Consider the following 11,702-nt stretch of genomic DNA (forward strand, 5'->3'; position numbering starts at 1 on the left):
GTTGAGTTCTGTTGAGTAGAGTATTCCATAATATTTCTTTCCTTCATTGGTTTGGTGAGCTTGCATATATTAGATGTTTACTCTCGTAAATGGTTAGGCCTAGTTTGCCACAAGTACCAAAAGCGAAGTAGGCTAGGAGAAACTATTATATACATTGGATCAAAAAAAAAAAGAGAGTACATAGTTACTCATCTTAAAAGTTACAATCACTTTAATCATACAGCGTATGTTATTCTTTATGGACCTGACTTGTTCTACGATGCTACTTTAGAGAGGCCATTTTGCATGCCTTTTTTTGTTGCACCTTGCAAGTTTTTGGCTTCATGTTTTTATTTTTTTTTTAAGAAACCTTTGTTTATTGGCCAAGTCACAAAATTTCTCTTCGTTAAGTTTTATGAAGAGGAGCATAACCACATGATTGGAGAAGAATAATGAAAGTATAGATTTTCCTAGCTAAATGTAAATAATATCATACAAATTAATAAATCACTTTTGCAAAGTGTATCTTTCTTGGTTTAAACTTTTTAAAGGAAAAAATGGTGGAAATGCCACCTTTTCAAATAATTGCCCTATTCAATACTTATATTTTTGATATACAAATTGCATGCTTATGTGGTTTTCTTTTGATCACATTATGGCCAAAACAAAACGTTAAATTCATCTCTTAGCGCACAACAGAAAGGTCTTCTCAACTGGTTTCTCTCCGTTTTTTCTTTCTACAAACCAGATCGCAGCCATCAACATACATTTATGGGTTTCTTGGTAGTCTAATCCGTAAATCCATTGATCTACTTCTATGTTTTGTAGAGCTAGGTTGTTGGTTAGACATTTGAATGGCCCTTAGTTGTACGTATCCTTACCGCTCCACAAATAAGGGATCCGTTGGTTTAACGCACTTCATCCATTTCTCCTTGGACCCACTAAAGTATGAACGGCAGTAGGGTGAGAATACATATTTTTTTTCTTCTAATAAGATGGATAGATCATACTAGTATGAGTACATCTATGGAGGTCAAAGAATAAAACAAGATGAAAAGAAAGAGCAGCAAACTCATATCCATCTTACAAACAACTATCAGAATATTAAGCCACATAGGAGATGATCCGATTAGCCACCCTATTCGCGTTCCGATATATATAGTTAACTCGAAAGGCGACACAATCTATCGCCTGCTTGCCTGCGTATATTCTGCACACTAGATGCTCCCCACATGCTCCAGATGAATTCTGAATCCATCCGATCATCACTATCGAATCATCTTCAAGGTGCTTCCACCCACTCATGGAGTCTCATATTTTACTTTCGTCTCTCCAGGACCACGAGTTCGTTATGCTCATGAAAGGCTGACTGTTTCAATGGGTTCCGTGGATTGATATAACGGGACACGTGTCAGTGTCATCCAAACTATCGTGATGTTGCCTCAGCTCCCTAGTTTAGCTAATCCACTACCTAATAATGAAGGCAACCCCGAAAAAAAATCCCGGGTGTTTTTCGCTTATTACGGATGCTGGCCGTTTCGACTCCTCGGCGGGTCCCGTTTACCGGACTCGAGCTCGCCGGCGTTGCACGACGAGCGTTGCAGTCTCCGGCGAAGATCAGTCCCCTCGAGTGCTGGTCAAAAAGGGCCCACAGCTCAGTCAAAGTAGTTTTCCCCCTTAACTCGACTGCCAGCTGTCATGATCGGGGACTACCAAATCCGACGGATATGATCTATTTACTTGCCTTGTATTTTTGAAATGCACGGCGCCGATTGGTCCGCCCGAGGTTCACTCACGCTCGTTGATTCGGTGTGCCCGAATCCACCTAACCGCGGTTGAATCTCCGCCTTATCCCCATTAATCCCCGCTCTCACCATCATGGCATCATCCCATCTTCGATGCGAAGCCTCGTAGATCATTCGTAGCCTCAGCGAGTTATCTTTGGTTCTTTCTTCTCCGGTTCCCCCCACTCTCTCCGCCTTTTCTTCTCTCGAAGCTTGCTTTTTTATTTCTTTTTCTCCTTCAATAGCTCGCGAAAAGAACCGAGTTCCTTCTGCTCCCCAAAAGCTGGAATTTGATTCTTTCCAGGTTTCCGCTTTCTTCCCCCATCTCGCTCTCGCTGTTTTTTAATCGTTTTTTGGGATTTTTTTTTTAGAATAAGTAAGCATCGCTTCTTCATGCCGTTTGGCTTCGGGGATTTCGATCGGGTTCTGTCGGGATAGATGTGACGTCGTCTGCCCAATCTGGGGTTTTCTTGGATTTGTTGATCGAGAGGGGCAGTCCCGGCAATGGGAGGCGAAGAGGATGCGGCCGTCGGTCCTCTCTCTGGTAACCGGAAAACTTTCTGGAGGTCGGCGTCGTGGTCCTCTTCCCGGACCTCTGCGTCGGACCGCTCCAGCTGTTCCGCTGAAGAAAAGAATGCGACCAACGGCCAGTTCCGGCGCTGCCCGGCGCCTCCCCTGACCCCCAGATCCCAGAGCGGCAAGGCTCGCTCATGTCTCCCCCCTCTCCAGCCCCTCTCCATCGCCCGCCGGAGCTTGGACGACTGGCCCAAGGCCAGCTGCGACGACGTCGGGGAGTGGCCGCAGCCCCCCACCCCTAGCGGGAAGGCCGGCGCCGGCAAGCCCGGTGAGGGCCTGAAGCTGGATCTGTCCTCGCTGCGGTCCCAGGTCAAGAAAGATCAGATCGCCTTCTTCGATAAGGAGTGCTCCAAGGTGGCCGACCACATCTACCTCGGTGGAGACTCCGTGGCCAGGAACCGTGAAATCCTTCGCCAGAATGGAATCACCCACGTCCTCAACTGTGTTGGATTCGTCTGCCCGGAGTACTTCAAGTCCGATCTCGTTTACAAGACCCTCTGGTTGCAGGATAGCCCGACGGAGGATATCACGAGCATATTGTATGATGTGTTCGATTACTTCGAGGATGTCCGGGAGCAGGGCGGGAGGGTGTTTGTCCACTGCTGCCAGGGGGTGTCCCGGTCCACCTCGCTGGTTATAGCTTACCTTATGTGGAGGGAAGGGCAGAGCTTCGATGATGCATTCCAGTATGTCAAGGCTGCGAGGGGGATCGCTAATCCGAACATGGGTTTCGCTTGCCAGCTTCTTCAGTGCCAGAAGAGGGTCCATGCGATCCCGCTGAGCCCCAATTCAGTGCTGAGGATGTACCGAATGGCACCTCACTCGTCTTATGATCCACTGCACCTAGTCCCAAAGATGTTGAACGATCCTTCATCAGCTGCTTTGGATTCGAGGGGGGCGTTCATCATTCATGTCCTCTCATCCATTTATGTCTGGGTCGGTAAGAATTGCGAGCTAGTGATGGAAAAGGATGCGAAAGCTGCGGCCTTTCAGGTGGTAAGATATGAGAAGGTGCAGGGGCCTATCATGATGATTGCTGAAGGTGATGAGCCCTCGGAGTTTTGGGAGGCGCTTTCAAGTGCTCCTCTGAATTCGGACAGTGCCACAAAGATTAACAAGGAACAGATTGAATCGGCAATCAAGGATGCCATTGGTAAGAGGAGAGTGGAGTCGTATGATGCAGACTTTGAGCTTTTCTATAAGGCAATTGCTGGAGGGGTTGTGCCACCATTCTCTTCTTCGGGACCAGGGCAGGAAACCCACCTTCCGGCAAGAGAAAGCAACTGGAGTATGTTGAGGCGTAAGTTTATACCTGGTGCTATTTGCAGAGTTTATTCAGATTCTGCATTGCTGAGGGATATGGATCCCCGCATGGACCGAGTGCAGCTTTTGACTGCAGAGGCATCTACATCCCCTCCATATCCTTCTCCTAGTTCACTTTCCTCTGACTTGAGTATTAGTTCAAAGTGTAGTTCAGAGTCTCCTTCAACATCCTCCTCTCCTTCACTTACACCATCACATGCATCATCTAACTTGCCTGAACCATCATCTTGGCCATCTCTCCAATTCTCAAGCAATATGGAACCCTCAAAGTGTTTTCGGGAATCAGGTTTTTCTCCATCTAAGGCACCATCATCTAGGCCTTCTGTCCAATTCTCAAGCAATATGGAATCCTCGAAGTGTTTTCAGGAATCAGGTTCTTCTTCATCTAAGGGGCTTGCACTCTCTATTGCTGAAAGAAGGGGAAGCTTTTCACCACTGAAATTGCCATCACTAAACAAAGATGATGCTTCATTGTTATCTCAGAAGGTGTTAAATACATTGTCTACATCGTCTGTATATGCCGAAAGTGCAAATGAAGTCACAGATAGAAGTAATGACAACCACATGTCCAAAGATGATGCTTTAGACAAGAAAGGTAGTGCAGGGGAAGTTTCAGATGTCAAGTGCACAGGTGAATCTGCTGTTAATAGTGCAGAAAGTAGGGCGAGTTCCCAGAAAAGTCATCTCGCACAAGATGATAAATTTCTGCCTGGTTCAACTGGAAGGGCTGATGTTAGGTTGGAGAGTCCAAATCCTACAAGTCTTTTAGTGTATCGCTGGCCTAAGATGGAAAAGCTAGCAACATTTGCTAAAGAAGATCTTGATTCCAAAGCAGTGTTTCTTTTCTTGACTCCTAATTCTGGTAAAAGTGGAGAGGCAGATAGGATTTTATATTTGTGGATAGGAAGTGGCATTGAACAGGCTAGTGTGCAAATTCAATTAAACAGCAGCAACGATGTAGGGGAAGTTATTCCAAGTGACTGGCACCGAGTTGGTTGTGAGTTTCTTGATTTAATGGGCCTGCGGAAGGACCTTCCTGTTAAGGTATGCAAATATAATTCGTGTTCATTGTTAAATGGTGAATTGGTTCATTGTCTCCATATGTCAGAAAGTTCTACTATCATTATTGTTATTTAGTCAATAAGTTTAGCATTAGATTTACTTGCGGCAAGATTAACGAGTATCTAGTTATTTCTTGTTTGTTTCTGTGATTCTATGTCTTGCTATTTTCTGTCGCAATATCTTGTTGGGGGACTAGAAAATCCTTAATCATGTTTATAAAGATTACCACTCTGAATGTTGATGATATTTGGAAATCAAATAAATGAATCAATCGTAGCTTCTGATGTTCTACCATTACCTGCTATATTTTGATAAGATCTTTGCAGAGCATAGAAAGAGTTGAAATATGTTCTTTAGAGAAACAAGTAAGATATGTCGCTGTAATAGATTCAATGTGAAATGTGGAGGTTTTCCCCCAGACATGCTTGGATGTGTGTGTGCAAGCACTAGAAGTGGGATCTCTTCCTAGTTTGACATTATTGGGGGACCCTTTTCTGGCAGCATATGAGCATGCTCTATAATGCTGCACACATTAGTGTGCATGAAGTCATTCATGATCTCATGCTTCCACGTGTTTGACATGTAATGCACAAGCAACTGGTCAAAAGTTGGGACAAGGTTGAAAAGGTTAGCTATACGTTAAATAGGGACTGGCAGCATGAGATTGCAACTGTATTGATCCACATAGTGGTGTGTGCATGTACGCTATTAAGAACATTCTAGTCTGTTAATATGAATACGGCAATTATGGAAATAAAATGTAATAATCCCTTTTTGTGGCATGCTACAGCTGCAAGTGTCCGATAACCCGTCTAAATGCCAAGTGCTTCATGCTGGTAGCCCCATGGGATGGGCCCCACAGCAGGTGTGTGGTCCATATGTGAAGGATTGAATTGTGGTATGCAGCGTCAATAGACATTTTTGGTCTATATGGGAATGTGGATTTAAGATAAGTTTTCTTTAAAACAAAATAACCACGCATTTTACCAAAAGTAGGTCCTGTTACGACGTAGGATTTGTTGCAGCAAAGCAATTACTCGGTTGAAGATGATAGAAACAAGAAGATATAACGGTTGAAGAGAACTTAATAGAGAAGGAAGGAGGTTATTGTCTTTGTTTCTTTCTTTTCTCCATATGGTTTTGTATTTCATATAATTGATTAGATATTCATATAAGTCCCTAGATTACTTGACCCTATGTTTCCATCAACTATCTCTTATTGGTGATTCTGAGCAAGGTTGAATATTTGGCCATAACCAATTTGAAACTGCCTGAGTTTTGGCATTCTCTATTAGATTTTGCTGAAACTAACTTTGTTTTGACCAAAATGACAAATATAAGGATAAAAACTCGAAATCCAAGTTGTCTTTTTCTTGACTTTTTCAGTTGAGCTTACTAGTGAGGGCCCCTAGAAAAGATTTTTGTTCAAATAATTTAATATTTGCGGTTGATCTTATTCAGTTGAGATTTAGGAGAATAAAAAACATATGAAAAGAATTAACATATTGTTATCTTAAATTTCCACGAAGTAAGATGTTATTGACCTTACATGTTTCACTATTTTCCCAAATTAGGATATAAATATTATTTCTAAAAGTTTAAAACTTTTGCTGGATTTTTAACTTTTCTTTCCTTTTAGCAAAATTTCATGTAATACTTTTTGTTTTTTTATTAGTTTCAATAATTTCAAAAGGCTTCATCTCACTAAAATTATACATAGTACCCCTAAGGTTCCAAAGATGTTCTTAAATCAATATATTTACCATATAGCTTGCTACAATGAACTCTTTTTAGTTTGATTGAAACTAAGAAACTCGAACTAAAACTCTTTGGCTTGGCCAAAACCAAGTTTTTGGAACTTGTTTGCTGCTTGACTTGGGGGCTGCCATAGTCATATTGGGTGGATGAATTGGAGTGGCCTTATAAACATCATTACCTATAACACAGTCACTTGCCTTTATAAGTAAGCAAGATTCTTACATCTTTAGAAATTTGTGTGGATATAATGTGTACTATTTTATATTAATATATGTTTTGTTTGGTGAGTAACTTTTATTTGAAAATGAAACATGCAAAAGGCCCCAAATCATCATTTGTCATATTTTGGAGGGAAAAAGTTAATGTCAACCTACTAGGTTCATCATTATGAAACAACCACAAATGTGTGGTTTCACTTGAAACTGTAGTTATTAAACCTGGACGAAAGACAACCCCAGCCGAGGGTCTAGGTCACCATGTCAGTGGTCCAACCGTCAGGCCAAATGGTTGGACCAAGTTATATTAAAAAATTTAAAATATTTAAAAATTAGATATAATGTTAGAAAAATATGTGTAATTAGTCGCACATATCTACTTTAAATACTAAAAGTTTGAAGAATTTCTTTAGCAATAATTCATATTTCATAGACCACTTATATGATGTCTCAAGCCCCAAAATTGTTAAGAAAAATCGAGCTTAGAAAATTTTAATTACTTTTTTTTTTGCTAATAATAAAAAGTTAAAGCATGTGATTCCTATTCATTTATGCATTTCTACGAATACCTTTGAAATCTAAGAGAATAAGAGGGTAGAGGATAGGTCAAGTCACTTCTGGTTAGAGTTGGACATTTATCAAAACGATTTCCGATATAGATATCTTGCAATAAGTACATTTATTAGAATAATATCACAGCACAATAATGTTTCTTTGTGGTTAAGGGGCTAAAGTATGTTCATGTGATTGAGGGTTTGAGTCAGGTTAGCCTCGTGCATTGGTGATTTTCTTTTTTTTTTTTTCAAAGGAGGACATGGCCGGGTCACTAAAAACTTGGCCAGGTTGTCCAGGTCACGTGAAACCAGCTGGGTCAGGTGGGTGTCACCAGGTCAACCACAAGTCCTGTCTTCTTGTAAATCTGAACTGGACTAAGCCCCAGTTCACTGGGTTTTCAATAATAATTATGCTTGAAACTGTATTTAAAGTAAAAGATATGTTGGTTGGAGGACATGGGTTCTGGTATGGTAGCAATGGTGGCTTTGATCCCTCTAGAAGCCCGGAACTGTCGGTAGTAGAAGATTGTCGTGGTGGTGGTACCTATGGAGTGTAATAGACTTGGGAGAGAACTGGGAAGAGCCCCCATGCAAAATGCCCCATTTCCTTCCTTCCACTTAACTCCCCCGTCACAAAGAAACAAATTGCCATTGGGTTGAAAGCAAAACCTATCTTGGGACATATGTAATACCAAATTACTTCACCTAAACTGGATGAAGGATGGGTCTTATATTTGGATCATTTTCTGCTTCAGTGGTAAACTCGATTTGGGGAGGGCACAAGCTCATGTAAGCTGTGCTTATCTCTTTTCATGATGATGGTTTCATGGTTGGAGTACCATACATTTGCTTTAGACCTACTCTGTAGATCACATAAGATTTGAGGCTTTCACTATTTCTGTGAGGGTGCGCAAGGTTTTGTTGCTGGTGTAAAAACTGGCGAGATAGGACCATTGATGAGGTTTTCATGAGCATGAATGGTGCATCTTTTTTGTTGCTGGAGGGAGTTAAAAACTGTTAAGACAGGACCATTGATGAGGTTGTCATGAGCATGGTGCATCTTTCCATCAAAAAGGTGCACCATGCTCATGAAAACCTTATCATATGTGGCGTGGATATGGCCAAAGCAAAGCCTGAACTTTTTGCTGGTGTACATCAAGTCAGCTACAATCTAATTTTCCCCATGGGACAGGTGCGAATTTTGGGAATTGGAATTACTACTTTGGACTGTAGTGTTGAGAGAGAACTAATTATGTGTTGTTATGCTTCTCAGTCATGTCATTTGGTCTCCTGGAGTGGATAGGGTATTTAAAGGAAGTTTGTTGATAATTGTTACAGTAGGAGGCTGGCAGTTGGAGGAGACTACTCGATCTGCATTTGTATCTTCTTGTTAAGAAATTTGGCATTTTAGAACCAGATAAATCCTCTCTGCACACTGCTTCTGACATGAAATCTTACACCAATATACTTGTTTTTCAAGTGGAACCTGCAACTTGCTTCATCTCTTTAAGTGCACCCTCTAAACATTATTTTAGGGTCGGCATAAAGTTAGGCTTTTGCAGGCCACTCCAGAATCTTATTCATGAATTTCTCCTCTGATCACTTGTTTTGAGGCATGTCCTCCTTTATACAGGACTGCTTACCTATTTCCCCAAGCTTATTTTTTATCAATCCAGGCCTGATGAAAGAAGACTGCATCTGAATCATCTGTTTTTATTGTGTGAGAGCATTTCTTTTTAATAAGGTGCCTACGTTTCTTGATAAATGGCATCAAGAAAAAGGAAATTACTGAACAGAATTTCATGAAAAGGATGGTAGTAGAATGCATGTATTTAGAAGCGATAACTACTTTGTCGTTCAAAGTGCACATCCCTGCATGAAACTGCTGTTATTGCAGCTTGTCTATGCTACTAAAGTTAAGATCAGTTTTAGGAGTAAGTGCGCATCTTAAATTCTTGTTCAGTAATTTGTTTCCTTCTTAAAATGAGAAGATTGGTCTTGTTCTACAATGCCTAAAGGGTTCTGTTTACCTCATGTTTCTTTCTATTTTCACTTTAATATGCTTTTACAATATCCTTGTTTTATCTCTTCTTAGCATACAAGGGTTACTTATTCTGGAATTTGAATGATGACAGGTTGTGAAAGAACAGGAGACCGAGAAATTCCTTGAATTGCTGCATTCTACTTAATCGTTCGCTCTGCAATGAAACATTCCTGAAGCTCGACTCTGATCTCTCTTTTCTCCAGTTCTTATACAGTGGAGATTCTATGACATTCTGCTCAAATAGCTCGAGTCCGCAACGATCGGTGAGGTACAAATCAACTAAGGTTCCCCGTCACCTGAATAAATTTAATCATCAGTTACCTCAACTCTTGTTAGTTTTCTGTAAAGACAATTAATTAGCTTCCATTGTCATTTTGTAATGGCAGGAGGCCGGCCAGAGTGTCACATCTGTGGCTACTTTTAAGGTTTTGGCACGCTTGGATGTACATTTATCACAAGCAGATTTGATACCTCATTTGCTTAGTTGATGAACTCAATCCTCTCTCGTAACGAATCAACTCAATCACTTTTCCCATATCCCGGCGCTAAGGAGACGACGATATTGTAGTTAACGAAGGTGAAACTGCGAGTGGCGTAAGGTAATGTCCTCTCGACCCTTGGATTAAGCATGGGCCCGATGAAGATAAGTGTCCGCAGCCCAAAACTCTAAGCCCGTTATCATAGATAAGTGTCCACAGCCCAAAAGTCTAAGCCCGTTATCATATCTACTGACCTTGTGGGCCGTGTTCGGCTATAAGTTGAATGGGGGAAATAGTTGTGCTGCGTCGTAGACCTCGTAGTATCGTATCAGTCTTTCGGATCAAGCCTAAAACAGAGTCTATAAACGTTTTGGTAGCAATGCTACGAGGAATGCCATCAGCATTGATAGACCCACAGGGAGCAAGTCTAAGCTTGGTTGCCGATGCAACCACTTCCCCCAGTTTGTCCGTACACGTACTTCTAATTCCTAATAAACGTCTTGGTTTTCTATAGAGATTTTTACCTATGCACCTGCAATATTGGCGTCTAACTTTCGTCCAACTTCATCATCTGGATCATCCAATCCCTCTGCGTTCGTCATCTGAACTGCCTGATTCAGATCCAAAGCTTGCATTTGGATTACATTGATTTTGGAGGCCAAGTTAGAACCAAAAATTCTACTTTCACTGAAATGTTTTTTTCTGAAAATTGATGCCTGAAAAATTATATAGAATATCTACTATGCTCTTAATAAAAGAAAATATGTTGTCTCATTTTATCTAAAATTTTTAGGATACTTTTGTAATAAATTTTTTTTAATTTTTAAGCTAATTGGATTTTTTTTCATATCTTACGTAGATATTTCTTTTTCATGATATATAAAAATTTTACTTTTATGAAAAAGTTATTTTTTTGTTTTTGTGTGAAAACTCCAACAAAATATGAGGTATTTTTTAATGTTTTCATTGATCATATTTTTCTTCCTCCTCTTTCTGCGAATCAAACAAGTCCTAAATCTCGATTGCTTCACTGTTTTTAGAACTAGAGCCATACCAAATGGTACCAATTAGAATGGATGAAAATTGTTGTTTTCTTGGATTACCTAAAAGTAAACAAAAAATCAGAAAATAAAAGATTATTTTTCAAGAAAATAAGTTAATAATAATAGATGAATTACAAATAGCAATCATTAAATGTTTTTAAAAAAATACTAAATAAAATTTGAGATATCTATAAATCTAAAATATAGTATGTTATAGACTGTAATTATAATTAACTTTACATTTACACATATGCATGTCTATATGTGGATCAGGTCAGTCCGGGTCCAGGTTACTCGATAATCGGCAACAAACAGGTTTTCTTCTATTATTTCTATCCTCTTTCTCCGAGCCAACGCATGTACCACGTAAACGCGGGCGTGCACTTTTTGGGTTCCCACTGTACACAACCACTGTATCAAGAAAGTTATGGATAGTATTACCTCCTTCATTATCCAAGAAAAAAAAAAAAAAAAATCTAATGGAGCTCCTCATCCTCCAGCATCGTCATTTTCATCCACCTGACCGGTTAAAAATGCAACCCTTATGGTCGCCTTCGTTTTGGACTCCAGAAGGAAGGCCTCTGCAGCTGCCACAAGACGAAGATATCTGATCACGAACACGTTGGCTTTACTCCTTGTTATAAGCTGCTGCCTGCTTCCCATCCCTGAACTTGAATGCTGGAAGGGGAGGGATGACGAAAAGTGTTTCTGGACTGTCAGTTTTGTAAATGGGCACAAAGTGGCCGATTTTGGCAGCTTGGAGTTGCCCGAACGACGTGTTGTTCCGGGATGGGAGGGGAGGTTTGAGGGTCGTCTCGTTTCGGATGCGCCCAGAAAACAAAAAGGTGCGATTCACTCATGGAACATAAAAGTTTCGTATTGCTC

At 40.7% G+C, this 11,702-nt stretch overlaps 1 protein-coding gene across 1 annotated transcript; it reads left to right on the forward strand.

Moving 5' to 3' along the window:
* The first annotated feature begins 1,762 nt into the window (after window positions 1–1,762).
* On the forward strand, window positions 1,763–9,830 carry LOC103721896 (protein-tyrosine-phosphatase MKP1-like). The gene is made up of 3 exons (XM_088713201.2): window positions 1,763–4,706; window positions 9,387–9,563; window positions 9,682–9,830. The coding sequence occupies exons 1-2, from the start codon at window positions 2,268–2,270 to the stop codon at window positions 9,438–9,440; spliced, it is 2,493 nt and encodes an 830-aa protein (XP_088569327.1). The 5' UTR covers window positions 1,763–2,267; the 3' UTR covers window positions 9,441–9,563; window positions 9,682–9,830.
* Window positions 9,831–11,702: the final 1,872 nt, after the last annotated feature.

The sequence above is a fragment of the Phoenix dactylifera genome, chromosome 17 (genome assembly GCF_051530095.1).
Source record: "Phoenix dactylifera cultivar Ajwa chromosome 17, Ajwa_hap1_PhDact_Kaust_v1.1, whole genome shotgun sequence".
Classification (NCBI taxonomy): Eukaryota; Viridiplantae; Streptophyta; class Magnoliopsida; order Arecales; family Arecaceae; genus Phoenix; species Phoenix dactylifera.

What these genes read in the sequence shown, in the direction of transcription:
- LOC103721896 (XM_088713201.2), top strand. Translation starts at nt 2,268, where the DNA reads ATGGGAGGCGAAGAGGATGCGGCCGTCGGTCCTCTCTCTGGTAACCGG. An exon ending in GGAAGGACCTTCCTGTTAAG is followed by an intron (nt 4,707 to 9,386) that starts GTATGCAAATAT and finishes GAATGATGACAG; the next exon opens with GTTGTGAAAGAACAGGAGAC.